We start from the raw sequence: 23427 nt of genomic DNA on the forward strand, positions 1-23427 counted from the left end.
CCAATAACAGTTACAAAATGAATGTGGAAATGACAACTTCAAATGTGTGAAGAAGAGTTGTGGAAAATTATCTACATACATGCATGCATGCATACATACACACAAACACACGCGCGCACATATAGGACAACTGGTCTGATTTCCGTTGAGGGTTGTATTTTTGTGCAATACTGAAAATTAAAAAAAAAAAATGGAAGCGCACGCTGACCATCATCGGCTGCTTGTTTGTTAGCTTCCGACAAATATCTTTCTCCGAAACTAGGAAAACGATAGAAAAAAAATTGAATAGCGCATCAACTGCGACATATTAAAACCATAGATTGGATATGTGATATGCAAAAATTACAAATTTGCAATATTCAGTTTACATCATTCTTCAAAAGACGGATGACGTAGGAGAGCTTGTTGCGTTATGGAGTCCCAGTTCCAGACAGCAATGAATCTCCTGCAAAGTACCTGTTTTTTTTCATTTATTCTTTTTGCCAATCTGTGAACAGTTTTTGCAAGTAACCAAGTGGTTGCCGAGTTTCCCATGGTAACCGATGTCAATTACTTGGTATGACGTATGATGGCGTTAAATAGTCAGATCAATATATACTTATATTTGTGATTAGTTTGAAGAATTCTTTGTTTAGTCAATAGCAGCCTAGAAATGCGATAATTAATAAATAAAAAAGACCACTTCCTGGTGTAGTCTTTATTTCGTTTTAAAGGACATCAATCATCTGATAATTACATAACGATGCATTAAATTGTGTATCTTATATACACACTCTCAGATGTTCACTAAAAATAGCATTGCCCGTGTCACGAATTGTCGTTTATTTCTGTCTCGTGCAGATCTTGAAAATAATTGATTTTTCGTTTGAACATTTTATGAAATACGAATAAGATATGCAGTCACTATGTAGTTGTGTCAGACAGTGTTATGGAAACGACAATGATGTAACAACTGCATAAAGAATATATATATATATTTAAAAAAAAGACGAAAACAATACATGTCACAATACACTAACTTAGGCCCCTTTAAATTTTATGAAATATGAAAGAACAATTATGTGCTTGAACTTTATGATTATTGCAGTGCGTAAAAGAGAGAGAGAGAGAGAGAGAGAGAGAGAGAGAGAGAGAGAGAGAGAGAGAGAGAGAGAGAGAGAGAGAGAGAGAGAGAGAGAGAGAGAGAGAGAGAGAGAGAGAGAGAGAGAGAGAGAGAGAGAGAGAGAGAGAGAGAGGCAGGCAGGCAGGCAGGCAGAATGACTGACAGACAGACTAACAGGCAGAATGACTGACAGACAGACAGAGAAAGATAGAGGGAGAAAGATAGAGGGAGAGGGAGAGAGAGGGGGAAGGGAGAGAGAGAGACACACAGAGACACACAGAGAGGGAGAGACACAGAGAAAGAGGGAGAAATGGAGAGAGACAGACGTACAGACAGACGTACAAACAGACAGAGAGAGAGAGAGGGGGAGGGAGAGAAAGAAAGACAGACACAGCGAGACTCGGCTATAAATGCAACAAACGTAAATATCGTTGCATGTACAAGGGAATAAAACATATTATTTTACTTAGTTACTGAATATAAAAAGGGAAAAGTAATAATACCAGTTAAAAAAAACATCAAAAACTACATACATAGAATAACTAGTCTTACTGGTGCTTAAATATATACAAATAATCTTCTCCAATTTTTCATTGTCAAATTTCTGCCTGGCATAGTCACCTTGGCAGTACATTTTTGAAAATGTAATATCCTTTTATTGAATTTATCACAGCATTCTTGTTGAAGATTTATGTAGAAATTTTGTTTTTATAAGACTTAATTGTGATAAGAATTTCACTATCTACGCGATTACTTGCAAGATTCTTGATATTTACAAATATTTCAAATATAAAACTTTAATTTATTAATAAAGAGTGCGTCACGGAGTATCTCAATACTTTGCGTTTCTTGACATTTACACTGACTACCAATGGTTGTTTCCGGATCCATATTACACAATCTACTTTAAACAAGAATAAGTTTTTAGTTAAGAAATGTTTGCACTATCCTATATTGTAACCGTTGTAATTATATATATTTTGTTACTCTAAATGACTCTCTCTCTCTGTCTGTCTGTCTGTCTCTCTCTCTCTCTGTCTCTCTGTCTCTCCTCTGTCTCTGTCGCACTATGTCTCTCTTTCTCTCTCTCTCCTACTCTCTCTCTCTCTGTCTCTCTATCAATGTCTCTCTGTCTCTCTATCTCTGTCTCTCTCTGTCTCTCTCTCTGTCTCTCTGGTATTTCTATCTTTTTTGTTTTATATGTGAGGATGCGTGTTGGCGTTTATGTGCATGTGCGTTTGCGTGCGTGCGTGCGTGCGTGCTTGACGGTGTGTGTGTGTGTGTGTGTGTGTGTGTGAAAGATGTATGTAAATGTATAGATGATGATGACGATGATGATGATGACGATGCCATTTGTTGTCAATGTATTTAAACTTTGTAAAGAATAAAGAAATTTAAAAAAAATCCCTGCTTCCAATATGACCTCAAAACGACTGCATCGACATATCGACATGTAACTGGCATCGTTTTACTCCTGATGTATATAAGTCATTTTTCAGGGCCTAAAAATATAGCTAGATCTGCTTACATTTCTCTGGCCTTTAGTCCCTGCCTGTAATATCTTTGATATTACTGTTTGTGATATATATAAACTCGACATAGTTATGTTGAGAATTTAACATTTCTTTTCATGTAGTCATACGACCATGTCCCTCCGTAGTTTAATTAGCAGTAGCACATCTATATTAATTTTCACAACACACATATACTGCTGTAATATCGATCGGACAGCGGAGCCTTCAGTTATTTTCCTTTGAAATCTCTTGTACATTTTATTATAATTCAAGTTACCATTGTGGCGTTTTGTTCACCTGATCGAAAGGATCGATGCCATGGCACGGTGTGGTTTGTCTTATAGTGTCCGTCCGTCCGTCCACTTTTTATACAAATCGATACAACAGTCATGATAGACACAGTAGATTTTGGCAAAATTTGATTTGAAGAATCGATGATGGAAGTGGAATCAATATTGTTTAAACGGAGGGTCTGACCGCCCTGGGGTTTTAACGGTGTGCTTAAAAGTGGCAAATTTAGTAAATTATTCAAAATCCAGTAGGAATGCCTAGATTGTGTTCCTATTTGGTCTGAAGCATCGTTGTGTAGAGGGAATATTTTTTGCATTAATGGTGCGGGAGAGACTGGACCCAACAGGGGAATATTAGAAAAAAAAATCTGTAGTATTGTCTGGGTTCTGTCCTACATTCATGCTGGTCTGGAACATTCTTGCGTGGGCGAAGGGATATCATTTTAAAATGAAAATGAACCATGGGTTGGGACTTGTTTAACTACAGCGGAAAATGATATATTTTAATGCATCCAGTTGGTGACACCCTTACAGTCCGAAGGCCCGATAGTCCGAAAATGGTTACGTATTTTTGTTTCTTATTTAACTGTAAATGAAATAATGACGAAATTTGGAGAGAAAATAGGTAAGTAATATTAACAGAATCTTCGTCACAGGTTTCCGCACAAAACATCGCGAGAAAAAAATGGCCCTATTCCTTTATATTGTTCTTTAAAAGTTTAGTGAAAGGCGACTTATATTTGTAAGCGACGAGAACGTTAACAGAAATGGCGCGAAAAAATGTAGAAGAAAGCATGCACGGTAAACAGTACGGGGAATTCGAGAAAATCCTGCACGGTAAAAGATTTATGGATTCCGACTTGCACGTGTAGCGCGAATAATTAGCAGAAAAGAAACTATTCAGGGCAAGTATTTGGATAGAAATATGCAATATTATGTAAATATTTAAAGACAAATCGGACTAACGGGCCTTCGGAATATAAGGCGGTCACCTTTCAGGTAGCCTTAGATGGAGCAATTTCTACAAACTAGGTCGATACAGGCCTTGTCGGCCTTTTGATCAAGGATCCAACGCTGAGCTGAGGCCCAGATAATATATGTTTTGAGGTAAGGAAAACAGAAATGCAAACAATTTTAATTACTCTTCAAATCAGAATTATATCAATAAAATCGTAAAGACACCGGAAGTTGTCGTACTTATCTCCCTTGCCATCTTCCGTCAAAACATCGGAGTTGGAAAAGGCGGGGCAGGTATGTGTTTTTATAGGCGTTGATAATTACATGGTTTTGTTTTTTTATGCTTAACGTTATGCCGTTTTGTACAAACTACATGTTAAGCTGTTTATCAGATTTTCAAAATTCCGTATAAGATCCGCCTGGTAATGATTAACGGGTAAACTTAAAAAAAATATATTGAATCAGAATCTCGTTTCAAGAAGTTGAAAATCAGGTTCTGGTTTATACGCCGATCATCGTTGGTCAATAATATGCAATTATTTGATATAGGTTTATCAACGGGACGGGACTTTCGCTTTCCGCAGGAAGTCAATATTTGACTAAGAGGGATTTAGGAGCATAAATACAATTAAAAGCATCAACATCATTAACAGTGTTTTAATCTCTTCGAAGTGTTGGTATATATATATAAATACTATGATCATTCTATAGACATTGAGAGTACAGGTCACCATAACAGTTTCAGCCAGAATTATTCTTGTTCTCAGCTTAACAATTTTGTTAAAGAGTAAAGGATGTAGAAGTTGAGGGAACAGGTCACCTTACTAACCCAAGCTGGTGAGAATTTCCCTTTTCGTTTAGTGGTAGATTATCCAGCTGGTGACCAGAGGATTGCTTGTTCAAACCCCAGCGGTGGCAGGATATTTGAGGGTGGTAGGCTATTCAAAGCACCCTATGTCTGTTGTCCGTCTGTCCATAAAAAATGTTTGTTATCACTATTTCTTGAGAATTGTGGTTTCCCATGGTCCTTAGTTGTACCTGTTTGATTTGGGAACAGATCAGAAAAACAAAATGGGCAACAATCTTGGATTTTTTCAATGAAGTTTGCTATCGCAATTTCTTGAGAAGTGCGCAATGGATCTTTCTTAAATTTCATATGTATGTTCACCTTAGTCCTTAGTTGTATGCATTTAATTTTGGAACTGATCAGAAAATTAAAATGACCGACAGACAGCCATGTTTTATTTTGACTTTGAGAGTTTGTTATTGCTCTTTCTTGAGATATACTCAATGGATTTTTTTTGCAAATTTCATATGTAGGTTCCCCTTGCTCAATGATTGTGCCCATTCGATTTTGGGTCTGACCAGAAAAAAAAAACAATATGACTGACTGGCGGTTGTCTTGAATTTTGAAAGAATGTTATTGTTATTTCTTAAGATGTGCAGGATGGATATTGCACAAATTTTCTTTGTCCCTAGTTAAGCCCATTTAATTTTGGTATTGATCAGACAAAATGACAGACAAATGGCCATCTTAGATTTTGACTATGCACGTTTGATATCGCTCTTTCGTGAGAAGTATTTCATGGATTCTCAAATTTTATGTGTATGTTTCACTTGATACCTACTTGTGCCTGTTTGATTTTGATTAGAAAAAGAAAATAGTCAACAGGTTGCCATCATGGATTTTGACTTGGAATGTTTGTTTTCACTATTGCTTTAGAAATACTGCATAGATCTTTCTCAGATTTCATGTCTAGGTTCCTCTTGGTCCCTAGTTTGAGTTAATTTTGGATTTTGTCTAGTAAAGATGGGTATCCCTATTTCTGAAAAAGTACTGAATGGATCTCTTTCAAATTTCATATGTATGTTCCCTTTGGTCTCTGCTTGTGCCTGTTTGATTTTGGGTCTGATCAGATGAAAGAAAATGGCTTCCAGATGACCATTTCGGATTTGGTAGGTAAAGATTATCATCAATATTTCTGCAAAGGAATATTCAAATTTCTGATCATTAAGAGCAAAAACAGAGATGAGAAAAGAAGGGAAAAGATCCAACTTGCAATGAGCAAATCAAGATCAAAACCATGGTGGGTGCCAGGACCCCTCTGCGATCTCTTGGTCATTACTCTTTCCTATTACACTACCTTCCATCTACCACACACCATCCCCCAGGCCCTAACTACTTTGACCAGAAATGAGTTCCGTGTTTACTTGTCCACTGCCTCTCTTAAGTGCATTCCTCATTTGCCATCACATGTACAGCCATGGTTTAGGCTACAGAAATGTAAATTACTTGTGGCACAGAAAACCAAGTCTATGCTCCTGGTTTTTTAACCAAATACAGACTTACAAGGACCTTGTTGGAGGCCTTCTGACTATCTCTCCAAATCAAAGTTGTTGATCATTTCTGCATGTGGATAAGCAATTTTAAAGGAGTCATTTGTCTCACAGTCTACATTGCAAGAAAAATGAATTTATAAATTGAATGATTAGAATGGGTCCTATTACATTTACTTGTTCTGTGAAGATTTTTATTGATAAAGCTGACAGTGTCTGGACAAGGAGTCCGATTGTGTTACAGCTAAACATAAATCTTCTAACACTTCAGTAGTGATTTTAAGCCTGATAACATCAGGAATAGTAGAGCAGTCAGTGTTAGAGTTCTTATTACTCCTACAGAATCCTAGAAAATTTCAGATATATAGCTTCAATATGTGTGATTGAAATTCTAATTTAGAAACAACTGCTTTCCTCACTTTTGAGGAAAAACTCCCATTAGACTGTAGATATTTTGATGGATAGATGCCTTCTTACGATTTTGCATGAATTATAAGATGCAAGTCAAGTGCAAAACCAAATGTTGATAAGTGTTGATACGATAAAGGATAAAAGACAAGTTTCCAACTTATGTTACAATACATTACATACACAAGACGATGGCAGATATCTGCAGGTCAAATCGTATTTTGTTACTCGACCTGCTGTAATTTTTCATTCAGACAAAAACTGCAGTACTGCAGTAAGGAAAAACTTTGTTTTGGATTGCCCTTTACAGTGAAACAGATGTCATGATATATTTCATTACTTCCACTTGGATTTGATTATGGGACCTCTGGTTTACTAGTCTATTCTCAACTGACCAAAGTTCTCTCTAGAAGGATATTGTAACTAGCACCAGGGATATACCAGGTAAACTCCTCTAACAGAAAAGAACTCATCGGTATCATTCCCGAGTCCCTGCACAAGCGCCGATGCAACAGAAGTCATTGTTTTAATGCATCTGCTATGATATGAACCCCATATATTTAGTACCACATTTTCCAGATTATAAGCCGAACCTTTTTTGGTTGGCGGTCTGGCATGCAGCTTATATGCCTGTTCAACTTAAATGCGGATAGAAAAAAATTGGCAGAATGAAAAAACAAATGAATTGTAGGTTTACAAGGGTGACACTCAAATATAACTTAAGAGATTTATCTAGCCAGGCAATATATTCTGGCTAATTGAAATGATATTCTTTTTGTTTTTCCAGAAGATCCATTTAAGAAATCTCCCATTTAGCTAGAGGCCAATCAACAACACCAATAGCAGGATGAATCTGTTACCATGCTTTGGTTCCATGAAGAAGTACAAAAACCAAGACTACGCAAAACTAAAAAAAGACTGCAAAACGAAAGGAAATTTATTCATAGATTTGGAATTTCCCCCAGACGACCGTTCTCTATTCTATAGTCAAGGGAAGTTAGCTGATGTAGTTTGGAAAAGACCAAAGGCAAGTTTGGAAACTACAAAAAAAATTGTATTAAGGCACCTGCTAGGACTTTCTTTGATAAAGAGAATATGTCAGTCTGCATGTGTTTCAATATACAAAGGTAGAATTAAAACAATGCATCATATACAGTAACGTTGTAGTATACATGTACATTTAAGTATCAATATCTAAGGGATGATTTATCAGTGTGAAGTTATTTGTTATTTTACAGGCTTATCATTTTCATCACCAAATAAAATTAGTAATGTTAGAAAAATAGTTTAAATTTTGTCAATTATTTGTAAGTTGACAGTACTGAAAGCTGGATCAATATTTCAAACTTAAATGATAGATCGAGAGTGACTATTGGAATAATTTTTATGTATCAATTTCTATATATACGTTAGTGGTGTATGATAGATCGAGAGTGACTATTGGAATGTTTTCACATACCATTTTATTATACTTATAAGTGGTGTACAAAGATACAAAAAAATTATAATATAAAACTGGAAAATGTATTGTTACCTGTAATGGCTGTCATGGCTTGTGTCTGTAGTATATCAACACTAGTGATATCAGTGATAGCATTATCACTATATCAGCTGACAACTGTAAGTTTGAATCCCAGCATGTGCAACCATACCTAGAGCTTATAACCAGACTGTTTGATATAGATTTTAAAGGATCATTGATCATTTCATTAATGCAGTAAAGGGGTTTAAGAAGTGAAATTATCAATTTTATGAAAATTATAGAGCAGTTTATTAAAAAATTGTCTTTTTCAAAAATTTTTTGTATTTAATTTTGATATTATATACAATATTTTATTTTATGTTTCTGATAGCAAATCTGTGACAACCCCAAGTTGTTTGTGGAAGGAGCCAGTGCAGGAGATGTCACTCAAGGTCGCCTTGGTAACTGCTGGTTTGTTGCTGCGTCCTCTTGTCTGTCGGCTAACAAAGACGTGTGGGACAGGGTGAGACAGTTTGTGAAATTTACATTCACAATATATTTTGTACAGTATATTCTGTACAGTATATTCTGTACGGTATATTTTGTATGGTATATTCTGTATGGTATATTTTGTACAATATATTTTGTACGGTATATTCTGTACAGTATATTCTGTACTGTATATTCTGTACGGTATATTCTGTACAGTATATTTTGTACAGTATATTCTGTACAGTATATTCGGTACAGTATATTTTGTACAATATATTTTGTACGGTATATTCTGTACAGTATATTCTGTACTGTATATTCTGTACGGTATATTCTGTACAGTATATTCTGTACTGTATATTCTGTACTGTTTATTCTGTACGGTATATTCTGTACAGTGTATTTTGTACAGTATATTCTGTACTGTATATTCTGTACGGTATATTCTGTACAGTATATTTTGTACAATATATTTTGTACGGTATATTCTGTTCAGTATATTCTGTACTGTATATTCTGTACGGTATATTCTGTACAGTATATTCTGTACGGTATATTCTGTACAGTATATTTTGTACAATATATTTTGTACGGTATATTCTGTACAGTATATTCTGTACTGTATATTCTGTATGGTATATTCTGTACGGTATATTTTGTACGGTTTATTCTGTGCGGTATATTCTGTGCGGTATATTCTGTACGGTATATTCTGTGCGGTATATTCTGTACGGTATATTCTTACGGTATATTTTGTGCGGTATATTCTGTACTGTATATTCTGTGTGGTATATTCTGTACGGTATATTCTGTGTGGTATATTCTGTGCGGTATATTCTGTACTGTATATTCTGTGTGGTATATTCTGTACGGTATATTCTGTGTGGTATATTCTGTGCGGTATATTCTGTACGGTATATTTTGTACTTTATATTCTGTACGGTATATTTTGTAGAGTTTATTCTGTACGGTATATTTGTGCGGTATATTCTGTACAGTATATTCTGTGCAGTATATTCTGTACAGTATATTCTGTGCAGTATATTCTGTACTGTATATTCTGTACTGTATATTCTGTACAGTATATTTTGTACGGTATATTCTGTACAGTATATTTTGTACTGTTTATTCTGTGCGGTATATTCTGTACGGTATATTCTGTACGGTATATTTTGTACGGTATATTCTGTACGGTATATTCTGTACGGTATATTCTGTACAGTATATTATGTACGGTTTATTCTGTGCGGTATATTGTGTGCGGTATATTCTGTACGGTATATTCTGTACGGTATATTCTGTGCGGTATATTCTGTACGGTATATTTTGTACGGTATATTTTGTACAGTATATTTTGTACGGTTTATTCTGTGCGGTATATTCTGTGCGGTATATTTGTGCGGTATATTCTGTACGGTATATTTTGTACAGTATATTCTGTGCAGTATATTTTGTGTTGTATATTCTGTACGGTATATTCTGTACTGTATATTCTGTACGGTATATTCTGTGTGGTATATTCTGTATGGTATATTCTGTCTGGTATATTTTATACGGTATATTCTGTATGGTATATTCTGTACGGTACGGTATATTTTGTACGGTATATTCTGTGCGGTGTATTCTGTACGGTATATTCTGTACGGTGTATTCTGTACGGTATATTCTGTACGGTGTATTTTGTACGGTGTATTTTGTACAGTGTATTCTGTACTGTGTATTTTGTACGGTATATTCTGTACGGTATATTTTGTACGGTATATTCTGTACAGTATATTTTGTACGGTATATTCTGTATGGTATATTTTGTACGGTATATTCTGTACGGTATATTTTGTACGGTATATTCTGTACGGTATATTTTGTGCAGGTGATTCCAGAATGGCGAGAACAAGAATGGGATGAAAATGTTCCAGACAAATATCAGGGAATATTCCATTTCCGGTTTTGGAGGTACGGAGAGTGGATAGATGTTGTTATTGACGACATGTTACCCACCATCAACAATCAACTTGTCTTCATTCACTCGCAGAGTAAAAATGAGTTTTGGAGTGCACTGCTGGAGAAAGCTTATGCCAAGTAAGTGGGAACTACTCAGCACTACTATATATTGGGAACCCTTGAATAGAATTTTTGATTTTCACCCACTGAGAATGCTAAATGTTAACTGCAGCGAAAATTTCCCTGTGCACAGAATCATTTGTACAGGAAATTTATGGTAATTGAAATATTCTCTTTCTAATTATTATATTAAAGAAACTTAAATGTTTCTTTATTTTTTGGAAATCAGTTTAACTTAAATGAATATAGAACAATATAATGTGATATTTCTAAAAAAATTTGTAGGCATTAAACATGTAGATGAACAATTTGACATGAACATAGCATGCACTAGTGACCTCCGTGAAAGAGGTTTACAAAAGCACACATGGTGTAATTATAACCTGTTATACGGGAGTGAATGGATTTACGAATTATTAACTATAACCATAGTAAATACTAGCCGCAATGCACAGCTCAGGTAGAGAGAACTTCTCTTTATCTCAATAGGTTGAGCGTCAGACGAGTAAACCAAGGGTCCTATGTTCAAATCGTAGTGGGGGCATTGAAATAAATTATGACCTCTGTTACAATGGTGCCCATGTAGGTACTTGGGAATTGTACTTAGCGTTACTTTCACAATACCACTCTAACCTCCAGACACTCAATATGCTGCTTGGCTAGATAGAACTTCTCTGTAGCTTGACTGGTTGATCGTCAGACTAATAAGCCATGTGTCTCAGGTTCGAATCCTAGTGGAGGCATTTAAAGAAATAAAGACCTCTGTTACACAACCATCCCTCAAACTGCCTTTAGTATAAACATTATTTTGGAATGAAAATTTGTATTGATAAATTCTTATAGGGACTTGACGCTTTCATCCATTCAACAAATTGTGAACTGTCATCGGGATTGTACTCTTTGCTTGACAAAGCACATAGATATTTTTCAAAGCTGGCAGAGAGTTTTCAGTCAGTGTCTGTGTTAATGATGAACATCTCTTCAAATGATATTAACACCGAAATTATAAATTTCATCCAATAAATGGTACAGACCCTCAAAATTGGCAGAAACGACATTCTGCATCATTGATGTAGTGCATGACTAACAAACAGTTGTTTTTAGTGGCATATTTTATAAATATTTTGAGGTTATATTCATTCATGATTCGATATGAAATATATAGAAATACTGTAAAATTATTAATTTTGGAGGGGATTTATTTTCATTGACTTTGTGGGTGTTCTTAATGCATAAACTTATATATCCATGAACTGTTAAAGTTGGTATAAGTAAATATATTGAGCTGTTTATATTCACAATATCAAATGTCAGTAATAAAGTAGTTTATTGAAAACCACAAAAATTAAGGCCCACAAATATGTAGGATTTTACAGTATAAGATTGGCTTCAGGAAATGTTGATGATTTACTTACTGTTATAGCTTTGTTGTTGCAGGTTGTTTGGTTGCTATGAGGCTCTGGATGGAGGAGAACTTGGGGAGGCACTGGAGGATTTTACTGGTGGTGTTTCTGAACAGGTTGACCTTAGAGGTCGTGACCTTGTAAACAAACCAGAGGAACGTGAGGACCTATTTGAACGAATGAAGAAACAAATGGACAGAAAATCCCTAATGGCTGCATCTATACCAGTAAGTAAAAGGAAAAATAGAAAAGAATATTGATAGTTTTGATAATTTTACAGAAATGACTCTACTGCATGTCAAACCCCTTACTAAAAAAACATTCAAAGTCAGCCAAGATAGTAGAAAGAAATTGAAAAAAAAATGTTTTTCACATTTTGTTAAACTTGTACAAAAATTTGATGTTTATTTGTGTTTCAGGCAGAGAGCAGCCAAGAGATGGAGGCATCTACTGATATTGGATTGGTAAAGGGCCATGCCTACGGAATCACAGCCGTCAAAAACATTCACCTGGAGGGGTCGGGTCTATTTAGTTTTTTCAACAGAGAAAAGATTCACATGGTTCGTCTGAGGAATCCCTGGGGAGAAAAGGAGTGGAAAGGTCCCTTCAGTGATGGGTAAGTTTGAAGGATGGGACCTCCGGCAGGAGTCGGGTTTTCAGTGGGGGATAAGTTGGGGGAGTCAGGCATTCAGTGAGGGAAAAGTTGGGGGAGTCAGGCCTTCAGTGGGGGATAAGTTGGGAGAGTCAGGCCTTCAGTGGGGGATAAGTTGGGAGAGTCAGGCCTTCAGTGGGGGATAAGATTGGGAGTCAGGCCTTCAGTGAGGGATAAGATTGGGAGCCAGGCCTTCAGTGGGTTATATGTTTGAAGAGAGGGCCTTCTGTGAGGGATAAGTTGGGATAATAAGGCCTTCAGTGAGGGATAAGATTGGGAGTCAGGCCTTCAGTGGGAGATAATTTGGGAGAGTCAGGCCTTCAGTGGGGGATAAGTTAGGGGAGTCAGGCCTTTAGTGAGGGATAAGATTGGGAGTCAGGCCTTCAGTGAGGGATAAGATTGGGAGTCAGGCCTTCAGTGAGGGATAAGATTGGGAGTCAGGCATTCAGTGGGGAATAAGTTGGGGGAGACAGGCCTTCAATGTGGAACAACATGGGCCAAGACAATGATACACCATTCTACTGAAATTACTGTGGAAGATAGAGGTTTTTTGTCGAATAAATGCTATATGTGAGTGACGTCCCCAACAACGCCAGAGGTTTACATATCAAGGAATTCATGACAGGTACCTTGGAATCTCTGACTTTCTGAAGACAATTAACCTTATGCTTACTGTCAGGTTTCTGAAGTTCATAATTTGGTAACATTTAGCATTTTTGTTTACATGTTCAACTGGCTCCATGACAAAGTCACATATTCTTTTGCACCAAAAAATTGATAAATACTTTTTTTTCCAACATGAAGCAGACAAACAATCAGCATTCCTTCCTTGTAAATAAAACAGAATTCCTTTTCAAAACTAGTATACTATTTGTTTAATGCATACATTCGTAATTTGCATTTATTAAAACTGCCATGTTTTAAAGCTGTGTGATAGAATGAAGTTGGAGTTTCTTATGTGATCAATGGTTATTTATGTACTATATGAAACAGATTGGAACATTTAAATAGGATAATTATTGCCTAAACTGTAAGTAACACAGCTGTGATACAGGTTTTTGTATGGAATATAATTGAATCTGTCTTTACGGTGAAATTTTGGGTTGTACAAGCATCAAAGAAATATTTTTAGAGAAATAAGAGGTTGCAGCCTGCACAATGAGTTGGATGATCAGCATGATGACCAGTCAGTGGCCTTTTAGATTAAGAGATAGAATACTTTATCAATACTCTCTTCTTTGAGCATTTAGTTTGTTGATTGACTTGGTGCAAAAGTACCTTCAAGCTTAGAAATTACATTAATAAGCTACCAATCCAATTTTTATTTTAAAAAAGATGAAATGTTATCGTTCACTGTGTGGTAATTTGTGAGAGATTCGTTTTTACTCTCAGTTCTCCGGAATGGAACAAGATTTCGAAAGATGAACGCAACAAGATTGGACTTACATTTGAGGACGATGGAGAATTCTGGTGAGTATTCTTTCAAAATGCTGCATAATGATTTTTTTTTGCTTTTATTTTCTTCATGAAATATTAAAATTTGGTTTAATGTTTAATTATGTAAGTTACCAGGTATCTGTGGAGCACAGGGCTAAGACTATTTCAGTTTGAAGTTCATTTCAATATTATTGATATTCATAACTCCCAAGCCTGATGGAAAGCTTACATCACTGTCAGTCTTCCAGCATCAACTTTTCGTTTTAAATGACTTCTTCACAACAGGCAGGAGCTTCAGGATATATATGATATTTGCTCTGTAGCATACTGGGATGAAGGATTACCAAATTTGTTCAAATGAACGTGCGAGGTCACAGGGGTCAAATGTCTTGAAATCTTCAAAAGACTTCTCAAAATCCAAAAGGGTCCTGGATGATGATATTTAGTCAATAGCATGCAGGAATGAAGGGCTACCAAATTTATTTAAATGACATTAACCCTTTTTTCAGGTCACAGGGTCAAAAGTCATCTTCTTAAGCAGCAGATCAGATGAGTGAATCAGGTCTGATATGCTTCTTTTATTAATTTATTTAAACAGGTTAAGTCAAACTAGCATGCCCTTGATATGGTCATAACAGATGAAATATTAATAAGTCATGATCAAGGGGCCCATGGCTAATGTGTTAGCCTTTCACCTGGAGGTCAGGGGTTTGATTCCCAGAATGAAAGTGAACAGGTATGGGGATCACCTGCCCAACCACGTGGGTATTTCTCCAGGTACTCTGGTTTCCTCCCACAGTAAAACCCCTCGCATGTTTAACCAGGCCTACACAAAGTGATTACTATAAGTTGAAAAATCTTGTTTTGCAATTGTTGTGAAACTCCAGTACTCCAGTTTCCCCCTACAGTAAGACCCCTGACATGCTTCAATCTGGGCCAAAAGAGATTAATATAAGCTGATAGCTTGTTTTATATTTGTAAAATAAATAAAGTTTCAACATAAACTAACCTGTATTTTTTCACACTTGATACAGGATGACCATGGAGGACTTCTGTCGATACTTTGTGCGGGCAGCGATATGCTGCGTAGTCAACACTTCCATCTTTGCCTTCAGTAAAACCTGGCATGAAGGTCTAGCCCACAGTAAGTGGGTGAAACCAAACAGGGCAGGGGGTTGTCTGAACCATAAGGAGACTTTCCTCAACAACCCACAGGTAACTTTAGTGTAGACACCATATCCCCTTATCTTTTGTCTGTTTCTCTCACAAGATTTATTTATAGATTCTATTGGTTAGTTCACCTGGCCAGTCTATCTGTTGTCCATCCAACTTCAGCTTTTCACTTCATACAACTTCTTCTTAATAACAGAAAGGCCCAGGGTACTGATATTTGGCCTGTAACATGCTGGGAAAGAGGGCTACCAAGGTATGAAAATGAATGACCTTGACCCACATTCAAGGTCACAGAGGTCAGAAATCTTTCAACAACTTCTTCTCAGTAACAGAAAGGTCAAGGATATTGATATCAGGCCTGCAGCATGCTGGAATGAAGGTCTGCCAAGTTCACATGACCCACTTTCAAGGTTATAGGGGTCAAATGTGTTCAGAAATCATCAAACAACTTCGCAGTATAGGAAAGGCTAGTGGTAATGATATTGGACCTTTAGTATATAGGGAAAAAGGACTACCAAGATTGTTCAAATCAATGACCTTGAACCACTTTCAATGTCACGTGGTCCAATGAGTTAAAATCTTGAAAGAACTTGTTCTCAATAACAAAAAGGCCCAGGATATTGATATTTGGCCTATAGAATAACCAGAAATTTCACCAGTAACATGCTGATATGATGGCTTCCAAGTTTGTTCAACTGCGCAATCTTGTTAAATTTTCAACATCACAAGGTAAACTGTTTTAAATTCTGAACAGGTTGTTGAAACTTGTTCAATTACATTTTAATGTTACACAACCTATTACCCATTAACAAACAGGTGAGTGATGCAGGCCCATTATGCCTCTTGTTACAAATACTCTTTGGGTCGCGATAGCTCAGCATTGGCTTATGCCACATAACATCAGGTGTAGATCTGAGGCATGTGGTTTAACATTCCCTACCAACGGAAGTTTGTGTTTCTTAGGAAGCTGAGAAACACCCAGTCATAGTTGTGTCCTTGGGCAAGATGCTTTACTCTAACTGCCCTGAATGGCATGTGACAAGCCTCCTGTATGTTGTGCCGTTGCTGCAGCCCCAGCTGCTACAAGGGGTCCCTGTCTTAACATGACCCTGGCTGTTTGCAAGATCATAAACTCAACAAACAAATATACAAATACTTAAATTGTGACCAGGTAAGGTGTGGATCAGTATGAAAAATTTCTGTATCTGGTGATTCTAGGTATGAACAAGGGAGATAATTTCGTCATTTCTTAGTTTATAGTATAAATACTGTGTAGACAATGGCAAAATGGTTTTAAAAATTGGTAGGTGATAGTCATCACAAAAAAAAAAAACCCGCTGTTATTAAACTCTGAATGATTTTAAACATTTTGTACAATTCTACCAGAAATCATAATTAAAATTAGGTATGAATGACTTAGGCAACCGCACTCTATTATTCAGATACCCCTCTAAATGGCAAAGTTTGTCGTATCAGAATTGACAATTATTATAGACACATAAAATAACTAGATGCCTGTTTTTTCTAGTTCACTTTCGACATTACGGATAACGAAGATGAGCCGATGATTCAGCTGGTTCAGAAAAGTACACGTGGAGCAGGTGGCAGTCGTAACATGACCATTGGTTTTTCCATTGTCAAGGTAAAAATAAAGCAAATATAGGCATAAACATATGACATTTATCGTCGATTCATAAATATATATTTATATCAAAAAGATGCAAAGGTAAAATATAGGTAGATATATTAATGTTAAGACACAAAAACAAAACCATGAGACTGTAAGCTTAGCCTTTCTGCCTTCTTCATCTGAAGATGCTGAAGATGGCAAAATTTCCTGTCCAATCTGACACATCATACAAATCAATATATTGATGATATATACCTGTCCAATCTGACACATACAAATCAATATATTGATGATGTTTACCTGTCCAATCTGACACATCATACAAATCAATATATTGATGATATTTACCTGTCCAATCTGACACATACAAATCAATATATTGATGGTGTTTACCTGTCCAATCTGACACATCATACAAATCAATATATTGATGATATTTACCTGTCCAATCTGACACATCATATAAATCAATATATTGACACATCATACAAATCAATATGATGTTTACCTGTCCAATATGACACATCATACAAATCAATATATTGATGATGTTTACCTGTCCAATCTGACACATCATACAAATCAATATATTGATGATGTTTACCTGTCCAATCTGACACATCATACAAATCAATATATTGATGATGTTTACCTGTCCAATCTGACACATCATACAAATCAATATATTGATGATGTTTACCTGTCCAATCTGACACATCATACAAATCAATATATTGATGATGTTTACCTGTCCGATCTGACACATCATACAAATCAATATATTGATGATGTTTACCTGTCCGATCTGACACATCATACAAATCAATATATTGATGATGTTTACCTGTCCGATCTGACACATCATACAAATCAATATATTGATGATGTTTACCTGTCCAATCTGACACATCATACAAATCAATATATTGATGATGTTTACCTGTCCGATCTGACACATCATACCAATCAATATATTGATGATGTTTACCTGTCCAATCTGACACATCATACAAATCAATATATTGATGATGTTTACCTGTCCAATCTGACACATCATACAAATCAATATATTGATGATGTTTACCTGTCCAATCTGACACATCATACAAATCAATATATTGATGATGTTTACCTGTCCAATCTGACACATCATACAAATCAATATATTGATGATGTTTACCTGTCCAATCTGACACATCATACAAATCAATATATTGATGATGTTTACCTGTCCAATCTGACACCATTGTACAAATTTGATATTAATGAATCAATCTCTTAATCAAGCAACATGTTAGGTTACAATTTTAAATCTATGGGAAAGTAGCAACGATAGGATTATATCCTCAAGTGAAAGGTTACAATTTTAAATCTATGGGAAAGTAGCAACGATAGGATTAACTTCTCAAGTGAAAGGTTACAATTTTAAATCTATGGGAAAAAAGCAATGAAAGGATTATATCCTCAAGTGAAAGGTTACAGTTTTAAATCTGTGGGAAAGAAGTAATGAAAGGATTATATCCTCAAGTGAAAGGTTACAATTTTATATCTATGGGAAAGTAGCAATGATAGGATTATATCTCAAGGAAAAGGTTACAATTTTAAATCTATGGGAAAGTAGCAATGATAGGATTATATCTCAAGGAAAAGGTTACAATTTTAAATCTATGGGAAAGTAGCAATGATAGGATTATATCTCAAGGAAAAGGTTACAATTTTAAATCTATGGGAAAAAAGCAATGAAAGGATTATATCCTCAAGTAAAACTGTAATGAAAAGGAAATCAATTTAAAAATAACAGAAGGAAGATTGCAACAGATATGGTATAGTGAATGTATGTTATGGTGTTGTTTATGAAAATTATGGTAAAGTGGATTTAATGGGCAAGATCTAACCATGAAATCAGGTGTCAGGTATATTTTTGGAAATTAATGAAAATTTGAGCCCCACAAAAATACTTAATTTAACCATAGATCAGGAGCAGACTGTGGTAGGAAATTTTTATCAGGCATGATGATAGTTTGACAACAATGAGAGGCGATTTTAATTCTGATGTAATTTTACTATTCAAACTTTTGGTTATTCCAATTAAACATCTAACTCAACCCAGGACTCAAAGCCTGTGTACCACTGATCAAATTTCAACGATAATTTGTTTTGAAGTGCATATAATAGGTAGGCACGGAGTAATGGATACAAAATTTTTTATTCGAGTCCCGAAATAAATTAGATATGTTACTGGAATTGACAGTGCCATTACTATAATTTTTTAATGTCTCCAGGTGGAGGAAAACAGACGCTATCGTATGCATGATATGAGTCAACAGGAAATGGTCACGTCAAGCGCCTTCAGGGACAGTCGGGCAATTTTCCTACGTCACAAGCTGACGAAAGGTCGCTATGCTATTGTAGCCTGTACATTTGACCCTGATAATGAGTGTGACTTCCTTCTGAGGATGTACACAAGCTCAGACAATAATTTCAAGTAAGTTCTCAATTTATTAATACCAAATTCAGCTGCATTTATCTGGCAATAAGTCAAAGTATGATAATAAGCCCGCCCATAGTTATTGCTGGTCAGTATAACCAAAACATTTTATTTCATATGCCTGCAAAAAGCTTACGCCCTGACCACATGTTTCTGTGTTAACTCTCATGGCTATTTCCGGAGTGGTGACAACAGACCGGTCAAAATGGCTGTTCAATCAATTGTTTTCACTTTCAGTAATAAATCATGGAAACAATTTATAAAGAATGTGAATAAACCATTAAACATTGTAAGGATTGTAGTCATAACCATGGAACTGTCGAGATATGACATTTCAAGTTGTGATGTTACATTGTTGCAGACCTCTGATCTATGAAAAGCCACAGAAAAGTTGGTGGCAATGTTGTGGTGGTAATGTGCAGTTAGTTACCAGGGTCAAGGTCATGAGGGCAGAGGGACTGGAAAGACAAGAAAGGACAGGTAAGTAATTGGGTATAAAGCTCACCTCACAAATGCAATTAAGGTTTCCTCAAGACATTTTACATATTTTTTTTACATCTAGAAATGTCATTATTCAAAGAGTGATTAATTTATTTTATGTAACCCTGAAGTAATTGTTTAATGTCATGTTAATGTTAACATCAGTTTTGACACACATCTCATGGTAGAATTATGATCAATCTTTGTATTTAGTTCACCACAAAAACTTGAAGTATAGAAGAAAGCAGGTGGAGGATAATGGATATTCTACTCTTGGGTTTAAAATTTGGATTCAGAACAACAGCAAAGCCTCAGTTCTGACTCGAGTTCTATACCCTTGATCTGGCAAGAAATGTGTGTCAATATGAATGCTCAATTTTTTTTTTATTCTCAGATTTTAGATATGTCTGTCTACATGATACAATGGTGATAGATTCTGTAAATCTTCCACATATCTGTTGGACTGTCTGATGAAGATTTCAGCAGATGAATTTCCATGTCTTAAAACAATATGCTTGATATCTAAGAAATTATGTTTATTGTTTTATTCTGAAAAGTTTTCTACCATCTAGCTGCTTTCTGATCAAGCCGCTGGTGGTTTAAACCTAGATAAAAAGAAAAGGTGACTCAATTTTTGTGAAAAGATGTACATTACTGCCATAAAGATCTAACTTAATAATATTTTGTTTTCGAATTCCGCAGGAGCTGACCCATATTGCGTAATCTCATGTGAAGGTGAAAAGGTCACTACCAAAGTCGTAGAGGACACAACAAGTCCGGAATGGAACTCTTCTGCAATTTTCTACCGAAAAGCAGCCCTGAAAAAACCTTTAAAGATCCAGGTAATGAAATATGTTTTCTGGATGGTTGATTGGTTGCTGATATCAATGGTTTCTATTGTTTTTCAGACTTTTACCATATTTTTGGGTTTGGGTGAAGGAGTGGGTGGGGATAGGGGAGGATATAGTGTCACTCATATCTGTCCACCATTCAGCTTTCATTCTGTTTCAAATCATTGTCAAAGTGTGATCATTCATACCTTATAAAAACATTTTCTAGCAAAATTATAAACCATTACTACTTATTGCCTGCTTGTATTGACTAGGTAAAGAGTAACCTGTTAGCCTCGAGGCTTAGTGCACACGAGGCTTAGTGCACTATAAAAGTAGTATGAAAATACATGTACCAGATTCCAGTTCATGGGTCAGGGAAACAAAGTCGTCATTGTGTAGAAAATTGTCAAATAATTGTACTAATTTGTGTCAATTTCGAGACATCCATGTCTTATTTTTTTAGTTATTTATTAATTTTTTCATCGGTTCCAGATCTGGAACAGCAACATCCTTCGAGACACCTACATGGGCAAACATGTGTTCACCAGCGTTGACGAGTGTCGAGACAAGATCTCAGCTGTTGGGTTGGTACAGCGTGGGAAGCAAGGTGATAAGGTTGCTAACGGACAGCTCTATGTACAAATTACACAAACAAAGAATATTATGGCAGTGTAAATACAGATAGCTTAGTTGCTGCTGTCTTCAAATTCATAGCTACCTGCAGATCTCGCTCACTTGCTTCTGACATTTGTAATAAAGAAGATGATTTTTTTTAAGATATGACTACGCATAGACAACAATTAAGGTTAATTTTAAAATTTTCATAACACAAAGAAGTTCAATATTTTTATCATGGTCTTTTGGAATATCAATACTTCAGTAATATGTATTGATATTTCAAAATCATTTTGTTAAATGTCATATAACTTTCCAAGCATGTTTTTAAAATAATTTCTTTTGTAAAGATATCGAATGTGTTCTGGGGTGGGCTAAAAACAGATTATGAAAAGTTGATATATTTAAAGGTTTAAGAGGTTGAAATTAGTGCTTGGAATAATGAAATGGAAATTGAGAATAATGACTTTAAATGCCAGAAAAACATGCCAGTATAGTGTTTTAGAATGTGGTCTATCCTGTGGACAGTTTCGGTGAAAAAAAAAAAAACTTTGTGTGTTGAATCTGTGTTTGGTGACTTATCACCTGCTGATATTAATAGTCTTTCATATATAATAGTGATAGATAACACACATACTGTATAGTTATTAAGTTTTGCAAGGCTTATATTTTTTGGTTGTCCTGGGTTGGGGTAAGTTCAACAGAATTAAATTTGTTGAAACCTATCCTTACAGCTTTTACTTTTAGAGAGCATTATTATGAACTGTTTGCATATTTTGATTAACTAATAAGATTTAAAATATGTTGAAGGTATTTAATTTCGTGCTGTCATTAAAGATAATGAATACAGCAAAAGGAAGTCCTCCACAAATATTTTAGTTAATATAGTTCTGCATTGTTTCATAAATATGTATTAAACTCCTCAAGAAAACCTACTGGTAGAGAAGATTTAAAAAATATTTCTACCATGGATCTTTAGATTTCTCAAGCAAGTGTGATAAGTACCTTGTTTCATTTACCTTAAGATTATTAAAATATAGAATATACCTCTTTCCTGCATTTTAGATTTATTTCAATATTTCTGTTTTTGTTTTACCGACTAAGTAAATTTTCTTGAATATGCATTGTGTATATATGTTATAAACTTTTTCCTTATTCTTCACAATATGTAAATTTTGTAAAAACAATTTTGTTGACATTTAATATCATATACTGTTGTATACTGATATTTTTTCTTATAGAAAGACTTCATTCATTTGTAAATAATTAAAATACACAATATATCTAGATATATTTTAATAAAAATCAGATTTATTACTGATACAGGTATTTGGAAGATGGCCTTTTTTTACATAAATGTTGTTAGATTTATATAGGCTTATAAATTAATTCATTTTTAGGCTTTTTCTGCTTGACAATTAATAAGGTGTCTGGTTTTACCAATAACAAATTTGAGATTTTATGTAAGTGAGGTTATGTGACTTGTATAGATATTATATAATAAATTATAGAAAATTTTGCCCAGAACACCAGTAATTTATTTCTTTATTGTTCAAAGTTGATACAAAAAGAAAAAAAAAAATATGTCTACCCTGAAGTACACAGTAGTGATATATTTGGTGGTACATAGTTTTATCATACTTGAGTGGGGATGGTTAATGCTCAAGTGGGGAGGTAGTCAGGTGGTACACACACTTACCTTTCACCAAGACAATCAGGGTTTGATTTCTCTGATCGAACATAAAAAGTATGGAGTTACTGTCTTATCTGAGTACTCCAGATTCCTCCAATAGTAAGACCTTCAGCGCATCCATCCGGGCCAAATGTAGAGATTAATTTTAGCAGAATGAGAAGTTTGCAATGGGAATAACTCACACAGAACAACAGAACTCTAGTCACAAGTTGTATTTTTTAATTTGTTTGCTAACAAACTTTGTCCAGCATTCTTTCATTGATTGGATGTTTAGTGAATGAAATTTGAAAAACAAAAATAAACGTAAAGGTATTTTTATTGAATACTTTTGAATACATGAAAAGAGCTCTGAAATCAAATATCAGCTTCAATAACTATGCAAATTATTTTTGAGAAGAAA

The 23427-nt window shown here is 35.2% G+C and overlaps 1 protein-coding gene across 1 annotated transcript; it reads left to right on the forward strand.

Annotated features, from left to right (window-relative positions):
* The first annotated feature begins 4138 nt into the window (after nucleotides 1–4138).
* On the forward strand, nucleotides 4139–22572 carry LOC132558212 (calpain-5-like). Its single transcript, XM_060222748.1, has 13 exons — nucleotides 4139–4157; nucleotides 7396–7635; nucleotides 8462–8593; nucleotides 10433–10641; nucleotides 12061–12253; nucleotides 12446–12642; nucleotides 14071–14148; nucleotides 15150–15330; nucleotides 16817–16930; nucleotides 19201–19403; nucleotides 19768–19886; nucleotides 20589–20728; nucleotides 21212–22572. The coding sequence occupies exons 2-13, from the start codon at nucleotides 7456–7458 to the stop codon at nucleotides 21392–21394; spliced, it is 1929 nt and encodes a 642-aa protein (XP_060078731.1). The 5' UTR covers nucleotides 4139–4157; nucleotides 7396–7455; the 3' UTR covers nucleotides 21395–22572.
* Nucleotides 22573–23427: the final 855 nt, after the last annotated feature.

Source organism: Ylistrum balloti, unplaced genomic scaffold, assembly GCF_031769215.1.
Source record: "Ylistrum balloti isolate Yb309-2 unplaced genomic scaffold, AGI_CSIRO_Ybal_v1 Utg370772, whole genome shotgun sequence".
NCBI classification, from domain to species: Eukaryota; Metazoa; Mollusca; class Bivalvia; order Pectinida; family Pectinidae; genus Ylistrum; species Ylistrum balloti.

Bases quoted from the DNA above. Each gene is read 5' to 3' on its own strand.
- LOC132558212 (XM_060222748.1), top strand. From the start codon at position 7,456: ATGAATCTGTTACCATGCTTTGGTTCCATGAAGAAGTACAAAAACCAA. The intron at 7,636-8,461 runs GCAAGTTTGGAA...TGTTTCTGATAG, and splicing joins TAGTTTGGAAAAGACCAAAG to CAAATCTGTGACAACCCCAA. The intron at 14,149-15,149 runs GTGAGTATTCTT...CACTTGATACAG, and splicing joins GAGGACGATGGAGAATTCTG to GATGACCATGGAGGACTTCT.